The 15,304-nt window shown below is 43.8% G+C and overlaps 1 protein-coding gene across 1 annotated transcript in view; it reads left to right on the top strand.

Moving 5' to 3' along the window:
- LOC310641165 (cytochrome P450 2J2-like) overlaps window positions 1-15,031 on the top strand; it is a gene marked incomplete at both ends in the record, with an annotated part of 46,643 nt that extends 31,612 nt beyond the window's left edge. Inside the window, 4 exons of the mRNA XM_083363995.1 lie at window positions 4,403-4,544; window positions 5,762-5,949; window positions 6,070-6,211; window positions 14,847-15,031. Coding sequence (XP_083220121.1) covers window positions 4,403-4,544; window positions 5,762-5,949; window positions 6,070-6,211; window positions 14,847-15,031 — 657 coding nt within the window. The remainder of the gene's footprint in view (window positions 1-4,402; window positions 4,545-5,761; window positions 5,950-6,069; window positions 6,212-14,846) is intronic.
- Window positions 15,032-15,304: the final 273 nt, after the last annotated feature.

Raw genomic sequence — 15,304 nt, 5'->3', positions numbered from 1 at the left:
CATCAGTCCTGAGTGTACTAATGGTTCAAGGGTGGTTCAATTCTTCAGTTCATCTTTCACTGTCTATCATGCTATTGTCAGTACATAGTAGCATCCATGGGTGTTATAATTATAGGTTTCTGGTTACAGTGTCCACACTAATTATAAAGAGCGATGGTGAGCGATTGGCCCATTTATGGTTGGGAAAGGAATAAGTCATGTGGTACTTGCTCAAACGCTTCTCTATCTCAGTGATTGTCATACCTCTGGTGTTTTGTTTCATAAGATGCTTCTCAGTCAATAGGCAGGTGGACTGGATTGTCTCATTTGTCCCATAATTCTTCATGACATTACACTGGTTTGGTGAAAGGTTATTGAGGTCTCACAAGAATCCAGTACAGGTACTATCTGATGTACAACCAGGCCCCAAATTTCTATTGCTAAGCAAGGCAGTAAATTCTACCCCCTTTTATAACCTTCCTTGCTACAGTTGTTAAGTCAATCATGGGATCATTAAGTGAATCTGGCTTCTCCATTGACTTTGTTTGTCAGAAGCCAGCTAGGAAGGTTACAAATGATGATAGCATGACCCCAGGATAGTGCAACTGTCATTAATACATGCCTGTTGCCAAGCCCCTGAATTTTGTTCATGTGACCATGGGGATGCTACAATGGTATGAAAACTGGTCATAAGTCATGTTTTTCTCTGCTGTTGAAACTTTGAGTGATCACCAAATGAATGGTTGTAAGTTGCATGAATTGTCATAGTGTGGCATAGTAGCCATAAAAACTGGTAGTGATATCAGTCATATACATCAACTTTGGGCATAACTTTAAATTACAATGCATGCAGATACTCCTGCTTGTGATGTTTTGTGATCGCTCTAGTAGGTAGACATTAATCACCGTTCCGCATGCAAGCATTTACTGAGGTAACTAATAATAAAATAAAAGGAAATGAATTCAAGTTCTTCCAAAGCCAAATCTCTCTTGGATCTTGGCTACTTCAATATAGTGTCTTACTCAATGTGAAACTGCCACTGTACTTTTTACTCTCATGCATTGATTTTCCAATATACAGTAACTACTAGGAATATATTTATTCTTTTTTTAAAAAGATATTTTCCAGTTTTACATATAAGTATTTAGAAGGCAATGTGGTAATTGGGTTGAACAATAGTTCAGTAATACAATCTTTGCTAGGTATCTCAGGTTACAACATCAAATATTTCTTCTCCTTTTCCCTTAACATTTGCTATTTCATATTTAAGCTAAATAATTTCTAATTGTATCAAAACTTAGTATAAACTTCATTATCGCAATTCTAAATACATTTTTTGTTTATACATATCTTAATAAATCTCAATGAACAATCAATGTCCTCTTATTAAATTTTATTAGCTCAAATCCATCATCCAGTCAATAATTCATACCTATTTTCTGATAGTTTACATTTCCCTTGTATATCTAAATCTTCAATATTAAGCAGATTAATCACTCATTTTTTGCTATTTTCCAACTATTTTAAATCTAGTAATCAAATTTCCCTTTGTCTCAAAATTTCCCTTTAGCCCAGGAGCTGACAGTGTAGGGTCCTCTCTAATAAATCAAAAGGCCCCAGTTTTTCATCCCAATTCTAGCTTTCTTCTTTTGCCAACCAGGCTTCCATACCAATGTTTTTAAATCATCAGATCTCCCTTGATTCTTGTATGTATTATTTGAATTAAGGGAGACCATCCCATTGCCAATTTTCTGAAAAATCTGGCCCATTTATAATCATTAGGCTGTCGCCCTGATATCCCAGATCCCCGTGTTTGTTCTGATAGAGTTGTCTTCAATTTGATCTGGTCTTTTTCCCCCTCAAATTTCTTCTGGTTTGCATAGAAGGTCATTTCCAGTTTTGGAGTTATTGTTTCATTGACTGGATTTTTAGTAGACTGTGCTTGTTGTTCTGTAAATCCCTCTGTCTTGGTATCCACTTTTTCCACTCCTGTTGTTTTTTGAGTTACCGTATATACTTGAGTATAAGCCGAATTTTTCAGCCCACTTTTTGGGCTGAAAAATTCCACTTCGGCTTATACTCCAGTCAACAAAAAAACTTACCGAGGACTTGTGCGCGGCCGAGGCTTTGGTGCTTCCGGGATTGCATGCACCTCTCCCAAGCCACCGCCATCCGGAGACCTGCCGAAGTTTGGGGAGGTTTGGGGAGGTGCGCGCGCACCTCCCCAAACCTCCCCAAACGTCGGCAGGTCTCCGGACCTCCGCGCCTTGCCTGCCTGCTTCTTTCCGCAGCGGAAAGAAGCAGGCAGGCAGGGCGCAGAGGAACGGAGACCTGCCGACGTTTGGGGAGGTTTGGGCGCCTCCCCAAACCTCCCCAAACGTCGGCAGGTCTCCGTTCCTCCTGCCGACGTTTGGGGAGGTTTGGGGAGGCGCCCAAACCTCCCCAAACGTCGGCAGGAGGAACGGAGACCTGCCAACGTTTGGGGAGGTTTGGGGAGGTGCCCAAACCTCCCCAAACGTCGGCAGGTCTCCGTTCCTCCGCACCCTGCCTGCCTGCTTCTTTCCGCTGCGGAAAGAAGCAGGCAGGCAAGGCGTGGAGGTCCGGAGACCTGCCGACGTTTGGGGAGGTTTGGGGAGGTGCGCGCGCACCTCCCCAAACCTCCCCAAACTTCGGCAGGTCTCCGGACGGCGGCGGCTTGGGAGAGGTGCGCGCGATCCTGGAAGCACCGAAGCCTCGGCCGCGCGAAAGTCCTCGTTAAGCTCCGGGCGGTCACTTGCTTCGCGTCTCCTGAGGGAAGGGGGGGCGACTGGAGCGGGCGTGTTTCCTCGCCTGCTGGGCACCACGATTTGCCAGGGGAACGCGCGGGCCCCGAATGGCAGCGTGGAGCGACGAAGCGGACAGCCAGGGCTTCCCCGAGAGCCGCGGCCACACAGGGTATTCCTGTGTATTCAGGCTTGCAAAATGGCGGATCGAGCCTCTGCTGGTGGCAGAGGCTTACAGAACGGCGGATCGGCTTATACTCGAGTCAATAACTTTTTCCAGTTTTGGGGGGTGAAATTGGGGGTCTCGGCTTATACTCGAGTCGGCTTATACTCAAGTATATACGGTAATCATTTTCTAGCTGCAATCAGGATTTCGCTTTCTGGAGGTAAGCTGGCACCTTTGTCTTTCAAATTAGCTTTGAGTTTTTCAGTGTTTGCCAAGATGATTTCAAGTATAAATCTTAGCATATTTGAGATCTTTTGTTGATCCTCCTCCATTTCTGACATAGTTAGAGACGGTCTTTCTAGTGAAGGCTATCTATTAAGCAAGAGTCAGTAAGCGTTCACTTCCACTGTTCCTACCAATTGCATTACCCAGCTGCTCTTTCAAAATAAACTCTCTCAAAGATAATACTAAGGTCAGATCTGGGAAGTGAACAAGTCTCTTTGTCAGAGCTAATAAAACTGCTATACGGAGCTTTGCCACAAGACATCCCCTATAGCATTTAGAGTATTTCAGATCCTGGGCTAGATTCTTATCTGGTTTTAGTTCTTTTTGCAAATAAAGCAAATTAGCAGATTCCAGTGAGAATAGGAACTTTTTGGGTCCCTAATTCCAAACAGAAGACAGATATCCAAGTTAATCTTTTCAAAGCTTTGTTTCCCCTGAGTAAGCAGGAGCCGTCATTTTAGAGTGTTTGGTAATGGACTTCCCTTCCCTCTCTCCTCAGAAGGGGATAGATTTTCAAAATTTATTTATTTATTTATTTATTTATTTGATTTATATACCGCCCTTCTCCTGAAGGACTCAGGGCGGTGTACAGGGCAATAAAAATAAGAATACAGGTTACAAGATTTAAAGTTGAATGATTCTGCCCAATGTTGTAGGTTAGTTAAAATAATGTTAAAACCCAAACCCATCAGGCCAGGCCGGCTTGTTCGAATAGATAAGTTTTTAGATCATGCCGGAAGGAGCGAAGGTCGGGGGCCTTAAAATGCTTTTAACAGGAAAGGTACTTGGGGTAGAGAGAAGGTAAAATCTCACCCAATTTTGCCACATTGCTTTCAAGGTGCTTGGTAGTAAGTTTGGCCTCGGATGTCAGCAACTTGATGATGGGCTATAAATGGCCAATCTTTTCCCCATCAGATCAAAGCGCTGCCTTGGATCAAACGGGAGGGCTGTCACCCTTCCACAATCACTCGGGTGCCTCTTCATCCTCATCACCCCTACAAGGCAACTTCAAAACCTCTTCAGGGTCTCCTGGCGGGAGAAACCTGGCCGATGGAGGGAAGGATCTCCTCAAAGGTCCACCAGAACCACGATCGCAAACCAGAAGCCAGAATATATTTACTCTCATGACTTATTACCACAGACAAAAAAAAACTAAAGAAAACTTGCATAGAATACATTGTAATTTTCATTTTCCGTTTTAAACATCAGAGCAGGAATGACCCCAACTCTACCTACAATGAAGACAACCTGGTTCAGTGTATTTTTGATTTTTTTGGTGCTGGGACAGAGACAACTTTTGCTACTCTGATGTGGGCATTGCTCCTCTTGACTAATCATCCTGACATCCAAGGTGAGAGAAATCAGAGCTGTGGGAACAAGGGCCAGTCTCAGGTTCTATAATATACAGAAATTATTTTAAATTCTAAGCTATTGAATGAGGAACTGAATCTATTCTTCATAATAATAGGCTTGTATTTTCATCCTGCCAACCAGGGAAGACCCCTGACCACAGATTTGGGGTGAAGGGCTGCGGAATCAATCTAGGGCCATTGTCTGCAGCACTGAGGGACACAACTAGGACAACCTACTGTTCATCGTTGTAAATTGTTGGAAGTATCAAAATGTTAAAAGTATTAACTAGTATCATCATGCTGCCTGAGGAATGTTCTTTTAGGGATTCCTTTCATGTCCCCTAAATAACCCCACCAATGTGGTACCTATTTATCTATTCATGTTTGCAAGCTTTCAAACTTCTAGATCAGCAGGAGCTGCAGCAAATGTCAGGAGCTCACCCAACAACAAAGGAGCCCTCAGGTCTCAAACGAGGTCTTGCAGATTGTCAGCCAAACATTCTAACCATGTGAGCCACCATGCTCCAATGAAATTGGTGGGAAGTAGAGAGGTGGCCTTGAGTCTGGCCCAGTGCCAGTCTGAAAGGGTTGAAGGGCTGAAAGCCATGTCAAAGAGTTTGTGCTGAATCAACAGCTCGCATGAATATTCTGAACCTGTTTGGACTGGATATGATCAGAGCCCAGGAAATGCATTTTCAATCTGCTCTCCTTCATAATATTTTTTAAAAGGATGGGATTACATTTAATGCCCTAAAGCAGGGATGTCAAACTCAATTTCATTGAGGGCCGCATCAGCATTGCGGTTGCCCTCAGGGGGCCAGGTGGGTATGGCCAGGGTGGGTGTGGCCTACTGGGTGGGCGTGGCTAGAGTGCATACGGCCTACTTGGTGGGCATGGCCAGCTCTACATCATTTGTGTCAAGGGTGCCTCTGGAGGCCTGGGCAGCAGTGGGACAGATCTGAGGGTCTCTGGCAGGAGGAGGGTCTCTGGGCCAGGGCCAAGGCAGGGGGCCGTTCCCTCCCTGTTCCCAGGATGGCTTTGCGGGCCGCATGAAACCACTTCGCGGGCCGCATCTGGCCCCCGGGCCTTGCGTTTGACATGTCTGCCCTAAAGGCTATTCTATGTCCTAAAGTTCTGTTAAGGATTAGAATACAGAAACGAGTAAATGAAACATAATAATGAGAATGAGGCTTCTATTTCTATTGTTTTTTTCTAGAGAAAGTCCAGAAGGAGATTGAAGAAGCCTTTAGTTCTTCGGCTTCAATTTCCTATCAGGATCGGAAGAAGCTGCCCTACACCAATGCCGTGATTCATGAAATGCAGCGTTTCAAAAGTGTCTTGCTATTTGGGCTTCCCAGGCAAAGTACAAAGGATGTTATGATGAAGGGTTACCACATTCCAAAGGTGAGAAATGCTAAGAACAGCCACTGCTCTCAGAAACTGCTTTGGAAATGAATAAATATGGGTCTATCAAGACAAGCTAAAACCAAACATTTCATCAATATTGTTTGAATATTTTTGCAGGGGACCATTATTTTGCCAGATCTGCGCTCTGTTCTTCTTGACCCTGAACAATGGGAGACACCTGAAGAATTCAACCCAAATCACTTTTTAGATAAGGATGGGAAGTTCATTAAACGAGAAGAGTTTCTGTCCTTTGGAATAGGTACGTACATGAGCCCAAAGCAGTTTATCACTTATAGCTTCTGACCACTCCCATCACTGTGTTATTCTGAGTAGAAAATCCATGAATCTCTATTCCTTCTACTTTCAAAACCATGAGAGTCAGAAATTCCTCTTAGGCTACAAAGTTTAAAGTAGAAAGAAATACTAATTATATTTAGATAGTAATCAGTAGAGTTTTGCACAATTATCTCTGTTATTTGGGAGAGAATCATTAGCTAAATCCAAAGAAAGCAAGCCTACTTTTAGCTTCTTAATGATGGATCTGCATCGCAGAGTTTTCATCCTAGATGCATTAAGCTCCGTCTTTTTAATGGCTGCAGAGCTCCCCCTATAACAGTGTTTTCATCCTGTCTGGTACTGTTTGTACACCAATGAATCTTTTTCTATTGCTGGTGCTGATAATAAAGGGCTTAAAAGGCAAAGCTTCAGTTATGATAGATGTTAAGTCGTGGGCTCTGGTGAGCAGGAAGGAAGACACAAGGCTCAATATAGAGAAACTCATTCTTTATTCTCGCTGGAACTGTACTTGACTTTGGGCCGCACCCGGCCACAATATATAGCCTAGCCATACGGAAGCAGCCAATAGGATTGAACCCCTCCCTCCTAAGATCAGGCTATAATCCCCTTAATAAGCTTGGCAACAGTCAAGACTTATGAATCACTCCCAACAACCAAAATAACATAATAACAAAAAATACAAATTAATAAGTAATAATGCTTATAAATTCAAGGTGGCTAGAATGACATTACGTGACCTTTACAGATGTGCCATTATAGTGGAGACTACAATAAGATTATACAACGGCTAAATGGCTTGCCAAAGCAGTAAGGACTACAATGAGGTTAAACAATGTAGCAGTGAACATGCTTATAAGTAATACAGACAGTTTCAAAATGCCCCCAATTTCTGTAGGTAGTGGTACACTTGTCACAACACTATGCATCACTTTATTTTACAATATAGTCTGAGAGATATACTGGAGGTTTGTGTGTCCTGGAGGAATGCCTTGGAGTTCCCCTCACTTTGTGGTCTACCAGCTTACCCAGTGGGCTGGGTAGACCCATGTCCCCTTGTGCTCCATTGTCCAGGGGGATTGAAATGCTCTAGTTGGCCTCACCAGGTTGGCCCACCCCAGAGTCAGTCTGTTCTGCAGAGTAGGCACAGCAGTTGCTGAGATTTGGCTGGTTCGCCTGGTCAGGGGTCCCATGTTGCACTTCTGAGCTTCCTGGTTCTTCCTTGGAATCAACTTCTGATGAGAAGGGAAAACCCTGGTGGTTCTGGTGTGGGCTGGCTTAGGTACCAGTTTGAGGATCCTGGAAGGGACTTATGCCACTGTCCTCACTTAGTGACCGTTCTGGAAACCTCTTTCTGAGTTGGTTGATGTGTCTTCTGACCAGTCGCCCTCCTTCCAACCCCACTTCATAAGATAGGGGTCCAGATGCCTTGGTTACTTGAGCAGGAACCCATAAATTCCCTGGCCCATAGTTTCTGTCCCAAACCCAATCGCCCATTTTCAGCCCTCTCAGGGGTTTTGGCCTAGAGGCTTCTGATGCCAACTCTGTCTGGATGCAACCTGTCCAGTTTAGTAATTAAACATCTTCCCCAATGTAGCTGAGCAGGACTTTTACCTGTAGCGGTGCAGGGAATAGAATGCTGACAGAGCAAAAAATCTGCCAATCTGTGATGCCAGTCACCTGTGATGATACGCTTGAGTGCCTCCTTCGTTGTCCTCACCATGAGTTCAGCTTGTCCATTCGAAGAAGGATGAAATGGTGCAGACATAGCATGTCTGATGAGGTTAGCCCTCAGAAAAGCCTGAAACTCCGCAGCAGTGACTTGAGCCCCATTATTAGAAACTAAAATGTCAGGCAACCCATGTGTTGCAAAGATTTTTCTCAGCACCTGGATGGTCCTAGCAGTAGTCATATTAGGAACTGGAACTTCTTCCAGCCATTTCGAATGGCTATCCACAACTATCAGGAAAAGCTGTCCTTGAAAAGGTCCAGTGTAATCTATGTGAATCTGGGACCAGCGGGTATGCGTTTCTTCCCACCTATGAACTGGGGCCTGAGGCATTTCAGGCCTAGATTGATGGCATATAGAGCAACCATGAACTTGATCCTCTATAGCCTTATCCAGGCCAGGCCACCAAAGGTAGCTTCTAGCTAAGGCTTTCATTCTTACAGTGCCTGGATGGCCTTCATGTAAAAAGTGCAAGACTCTGTCCCTCAATGAAGTGGGAATTATGGCTCTGTTGCCCCATAATATGCAGCCCTTGTGTGCAGACAACTCATGTCTCCTGACAAAATAACTTTGAAATTCAGAGCCTGGACTTTTTTCCAACCAACCCATGTATACCCATGACAACACTCTGCTCAGAATTTTATCTGTGGCAGTTTCAGCAGCAATATCTCCTGCATGGAGGGGAAACTCAGGTAAGTCCTGAAAGGACAATATGTTAGCAGCAGGAGCTGGATCGGGATCAATTAGTGGCAGTGGTAGTCTGCTGAGGCCATCCGCATGGCCCATTTCCTTCTCTGGTTTATGAATTAACTTAAAATTGTATGCAGACAAAAATATAGACCATCTCAGCACTCTGGGGGAAAGTATGTGGGGAGTTTGTTTGTCTGTTGTGAAGAACCCCAAAAGAGGTTTGTGATCAGTGTAGACAGTGAAATCCCTGCCATATAAATAATCATGGAATTTCTTAACTCCAGCCACTATGGCCAAGGCTTCTTTATCAATCTGTGCATAATTGTGTTCAGCAGAAGATAAAGTCCTAGAATAAAACGCAATAGGAACCTGTTTCCCATTTTTCTCTATGTGGCTTAAGACTGCCCCCACCCCATAGGGAGATGCATCACATGCAAGAGATACAGGTTTAGACTCTATGTAATGAGTTACAGTGGACTTTTCTGATAGAAGGGCTTTCAGATGCTGGAAATTTTTTTGTGCATGTTAGTTCATTTCCAAGGGGCTTTTTTTTATCAAGCAGCCTGTGGAGGTTCTCTGCTATCGCAGCCTTATGAGGTAAGAATGTGTGATAAAAATTTAGGAGGCCCAGAAATGCTTGCAGCTCTCCCTTTGAATTTGGCCTTGGAGCCATTTTGATGGCCTTCACTTTTGAATCAGCGGGGCGAATTCCATTAGCATCGATAGGAACCCCAAGAATTCCGTTGATGAGATCCCAATACTACATTTGTTTTTCTTCAATTTAAGGCCTGCATTGCAGAGCCTCTGCAAAACAGCCCTGAACATATTGGCCAACACTTCTGGGGATTCTCTGGCAATGAGAACATAATCAAAATAGGGGCAGACACCCTGAATACCCTTAAGTGTACGTTCCATAATCCCTTGGAAAATACGCGGTGCACTGACTCCAAACTGTAAGCGTTTGACTTTGAATGCCCCTTTGTGAGTTACTATTGTTTGAACCGCGGCTGTGGCCTCATCAACCGGCAATTGCTGATACGCCTGTGCTAAATCAAGTTTAGGAAAAATGGTGCCCCCTTGCAAAGAGGATAAAATATGGCTGACTACAGGAACCGAGTAAGCATGTTGATTTAGGGCCTTATTTAATGTGCACTTATTATCTGCACAAATGCAAACTTCCCTGTTGGACTTCAAAGGGCTGACAATAGGAGTTTCCCACTCCCCACCATCAACAAGCGGTAATATGCCCTGTTCTACTAGCTTATTGATTTCGGAATCGATTTTGTGCTTTAGGGCAAAAGGAACCCTGCGAGGCTTAATTCTAATAGGCACAATGTTAGGATCTAACTTCAAAGAAATTGGTGGGCCCGTGTAAGTCCCCAGGGTTGACTCAAAAACATCTGCGTATTCCTTGGAAACAGTCATGAGTTCTGCTGTTTGTGTCCGATTAATGCCTGTAATTTGAATGCCTAAAGCATCAAACCAATCAAGTCCAATAAGACTCGTTCTTTGGCCCTCTACTACTATTACATCCAGGTACCCCACCAAACTCTTTAAATTTTACCAATAATGTGGCTTCCCCCTTAACTTTAACATGAGCATTCTGAAAATCCATTAAAATAATATGTGAGGGCCTTAGTTTAGCCCAATTGTTACTGCGCCTGCATACAAAGCTGAATGTGTCTTGCGAAATGATTGATACTGCCGAGTCAGAGTCCATCTTACATGGAACTCCTTGTAGCTCTACTGAGAGTTTGAGTTTAGGCTTGAGGGTGTGATGAGCCCCAGTGTGGCAAATGCTTCTCCGGCTTCTCAAGAACCCCACACTAACTGGACCCTGGGCCCCAGTACCTCTCCTAGTCGGTTCTTCCAATTGGTGTTTGGGTGGTCTGTCTCTCTGGTGTGCTCTGCAAACCACTGCAATGTGGCCGGTCCTTCCGCAAGCTCTACACGTGGCCAAGCAAACTCTGCAATTGGCGTGAAGATGGTTGCCTCCACACCCCTTATATCTAGGTAAAAGAACTGCCTTGTAATTGTTCTCCTATTGGTGGTTGCCTTGGTTTTGCGAATTTGGTTGTCTTTGGAGCTTGTTGATTTCGGGTTCTTCATCTTCTGACAATTCACCGATGCATTTAGTGACCTCGAGATGGACAGAATCTTCACCTTTTGAAGATTTGGTGGGCTGCAGTCTGCAGTGCACCCCCGCGGCTTCATCGGCCATGACCTCATCCTGTGCCTTGGAGAATGTGAGATTGGGTCTAGCAAACAGTCTCTGCTGAAGGATTCTGTCTTGAAGGCCACAGACGAGCCGGTCTCTCAGTTGTTCCTCTAAGTTTGAGAACTTGCAAAGGCGTGCGGCCTGCGTTAGGCCTGCGATACTCTGAAGCTGTCTCTCTGGGTAGCTGCACTCTTTGATCGAATTTAAAATGCCACGCCATCTCCGACATCTTGGGCTGAAAATGCCCCATCAGCTTCTTCTTAAGATCTGCAAACAATACTGCTTCGATGGGCGTCGGTGTGAAAAGATTTTCTGCTAGGTCAAAAGTTGCTATTCCACACATGCACAGCAAAGTGGCTGCTTTTAGGCCTTCCTCTGCAATTTGGTTTGCTCGTACATAGTTCTCCACTTGTGAGAGGTAAGACAGCCAGTCTTCTGGATGTTTTACATCGAACTCTCTGAGTTTGCCGACCTTTAGCATCTTCCTTGATTCCTGCACTCTTGGATCCTGCTACCTAGGCTCAGGGAATACGTCCACTGAGCACACAGCCGCTAGTGTGGCTTTACTAGCTGGCCTAGGGGGGGAGTGCCTCTTCCCTCCAGTGGGTATTGTCGACCCCTCGTTGACATCAGCCCCTTTAAATGGTGAAACAGGATCCCACCTTCATCACCACTGTTAAGTCGTGGGCTCTGGTGAGCAGGAAGGAAGACACAAGGCTGAGTACAGAGAAACTCATTCTTTATTGTTGCTGGAACTGTACTTGAACTTGGGCCGCACCTGGCCACAATATATAGCCTAGACCTACGGAAGCAGCCAATAGGATTGAACCTGCGCTTGCCACCTGGGGCTGACCAATTGCAGGACCGTAGATGGCCTGTCTGGGTTTCTGGGAAACCTTTAGCTCTCCATTAACGGATGTGGTATGGTACCACAAGCCCAATACATAACAATAGATATGAAAAAATATTTTTGTCTCTCAAAACTCAGGTCCTCTTACCTAAACATACAGTCCCAATGAACCACACCAGCCAGGTGGAAAGGAAAAAAAACCCTTTTATATGTTAATAAAAGGTCTACCCAGAAGCAAGTTCTGAATGGGCACACCTCTGCTTGGTGTGGACCCACTTTTATGCAATTTTGAAAAGCATACATTGCCATGATGCCAATCATGGAAATACATATCATGGTAAAATAATCATTAAAAGCAGCATACATCTTGCTTACATCTTCAGGGTCATAGTAAGACAGTTTTAATTAATCAATATGTCATCCACCTTATAATAAAATGAGTTTGGGTTGCTTAGTTCAGCTAAAGCTTGAACTGTCCACATCCAGCTCTTCGATCCTGAGTCAAGATTGACTCAGCCTTCCATCCTTCTGAGGTCAGTAAAATGAGAACCCTGATTGTTGGGGGCAATATGCTGACAATGTAAATCGCTCAGAAGAATGTGGTAAAGCCCTATGGAGTGGTATATAACTCTAACCACTATTATAATTGCTATTGCTAAAGGTTACATGTTAAAGGTTACAAGGTAGTCTAAGACTTTATCAGTATCACCAATAGTGTTCCTCCTTACTATAAACTTTCCTATGCAATTTGGTATCCTGCTCCTGCCCATCACCTTTATGGTCAGGGATTCTTGAGCAAGAAATAGATGTTGTTTTTGTTTTTGTTGCTAGTTGTGAAGTCGTGTCCGACCCATCGCGACCCCATGGACAACGTTCTTCCAGGCCTTTCTGTCCTCTACCATCTTCTGGAGTTCACTTAAGCTCATACCTACTGCTTCAGTGACTCCATCTAGCCACGTTATTCTCCGTCATCCCCTTTTTCTCTTGCCCTCAATCTTTCTCAGCATTAGGCTCCTCCCCAGTGAGTCGTTTCTTCTCAATAGGTGGCCAAAGTATTTGAGTTTCAACTTCAGGATCTGGCCTTCTAAAGAGCAGTCAGCATTGATCTCCTCTAGGACTGACCAGTTTGATCGCCTTGCAGTCCAAAGGAATCACAGGAGTCTTCTCCAGCACCATAGTTCAAAGGCCTCAATTCTTTGGTGCTCAGCCATTCTTATGGTCCAACTTTCACAGCCATACATTACAACTGGGAAAACCATAGCCTTGACTATATGCACTTTTGCTGGCAGAGTTTTTAGTGTGCTGTCTAGATTTGCCATGGCTTTCCTCCCCAGGAGCAAGCATCTTTTAATTTCTTGGCTGCAGTCCCCATCGGAGGTGATCTTGGAGCCCAGGAAAATAAAATCTGTCACTACCTCCATTTCTTACCCATCTATTTGCCAGGAATTGAGAGGGCCAGATGCCATGATCTTGGTTTTCTTAATGTTAAGTTTCAAGCCAACTTTTGCACTCTCTTTCTTCAACTGCAACAAGAGGCTCTTTAGTTCCTCTTCACTTTCTGCCATTAGAGTGGTATCATCTGCATATCTTAGGTTGTTGATATTTCTCCCGGCAATCTTAATTCCAACTTTTGATTCATCTAGCCCTGCCTTTCTCATGATGTGCTCTGCATATAGGTTAAATAGGCAGGGCGACAGTATACAGCCTTGCCGGACTCCTTTCCCAATTTTGAACCAATCCGTGGTTCTGTGTCCAGTTCTCACTGTTGCTTCTTGACCCAGATACAGGTTTCTCAAGAGACAAATAAGATGGTCTGGTACACCCATCTCTTTAAGAACTTGCCACAGTTTGTTGTGATCCACAAAATCAAAGGCTTTAGCATAGTCAATGAAGCAGAAGTACAGTAGATGTTTTTTTTTGGAACTCCCTAGATTTCTCCATGATCCAGCGTATGTTGGCAATTTGATCTCTAGTTCCTCTGCCTCTTTGAAATCCTGCCTGTACTTCTGGTAGTTCTCAATCCACATATTGCTGGAGTCTAGCTGTGGTAGGATTTTAAGCATAACTTTACTAGCTTGTGAAATGAGTGCAATGGTGCGATAGTTTGAACATTCTTTGGCACTGCCTTTCTTTGGAATTGGAATGTAAATTGATCTTTTCCAATCCTGTGGCCACTGTTGAGTTTTCCAAATTTGCTGTAAATTGAGTGTAACACTTTTACTGCATCGTCTTTTAAGATTTTGAATAGCTCAGCTGGAATACTGTCACCTCCACTAGCTTTGTTGTTGCTCAGCTTTTCTAAGGCCCACTTCACTTCACATTCTAGGATGTCTGGCTCGAGGTCAGTGACCACCTCATTGTGATTATCAGGAACATTAAACTCATTCTTGTATAGTTCTTCTGTGTAGGGGGATCAAAAGGGAGGGGGAGAGGAAGAAGGCAATAATCATAAAGATTTGAAGTTCCTTTTTTTCCTCTTTCACACGAAAGTGTTGACACAAAGTAGAAGGATGGGGGCTGACCAAATAGGGTTGAGGGAAGGGGGGTTGAACTGGGTACCCTTTCTAAAATTTCAATTTGTAAAACAATACTAAGTCCTGTCTTGTATTCCCACAACCAAGCATGTCCTAGTAAAGATTCCTTTTGGACTAGAACTGACTCCAAGAGTTTTTGTTTTCCTAAGACATGGTTTGGGGTGGATCCTGACAGCTTTTATAGCCCTCTCTAAGTGGTTTACAGAATGAGCATATTGCCCCAAACAATCTGGGTCCTTGTTTTACCGACCTCGGAAGAATGGAAGGTTGAGTTAATCTTGAGCCAGTCTTAATCAAACTCCTGGCAGTGACCTGAGTTAGCTTCAGTACTGCATTCTAACCACTGCCCCACCAGGGCTCATAAACCTCTTTAACAAAGCAGTTTGACCAATGGCTAACCACATCAATAGACTCAAAGCATTATCCCCCAAAGCTGTTCCTGTGTACTAAATAATGTGCTAACTAATAAGCAATACTAGAAGATAGGAAGATTCAATCTTCTTTCACGTGTCCTTGCTGATGGGATAAATTCTAGAGAATTGATTATTATCCCCTTCATGCATGCTCTTATATCTACAGGTGAACGCATCTGTTTGGGAGAGCAGCTGGCAAGAATTGAGATCTTCGCCTTTCTGACCAGCCTGTTGAGCGCCTTCAGCTTCCGGTTGCCTGAAGGAGTGAAAGAACTAAATGAAGCCCCTATTGTAAATGTGGGAATCCATCCACACCCTTACAAACTGTGTGCTATTCCCACAAAGGCTTAAAACTAAATAGCATAAAAGGCATTAAATTATTACAGAGTGACTATTCAGTATGATAAATGTTTCCTATGTACCTATTGACTTAATATTGTGTTTTGCTTCTATTAAATCAATACTGAAACTTCTTCAACCTATTGCTGGGTTCACACAACATACCTAACAAGGTCAACCAATGACTAGGTTTGAAAAATGTGCTAACTATGCTTATCATGCTTTATCTTTGTTTCCTTTTAGGTGCCAATAAAACATATTACTTTCCATGTATTTTTCATATCT

The sequence above is a fragment of the Vipera ursinii genome, assembly GCF_947247035.1.
Source record: "Vipera ursinii genome assembly, chromosome: 5".
Classification (NCBI taxonomy): domain Eukaryota; kingdom Metazoa; phylum Chordata; class Lepidosauria; order Squamata; family Viperidae; genus Vipera; species Vipera ursinii.
The sequence above is the reverse complement of the archived record's forward strand: the minus strand, read 5'-3'. Positions and strand labels throughout refer to the sequence as shown.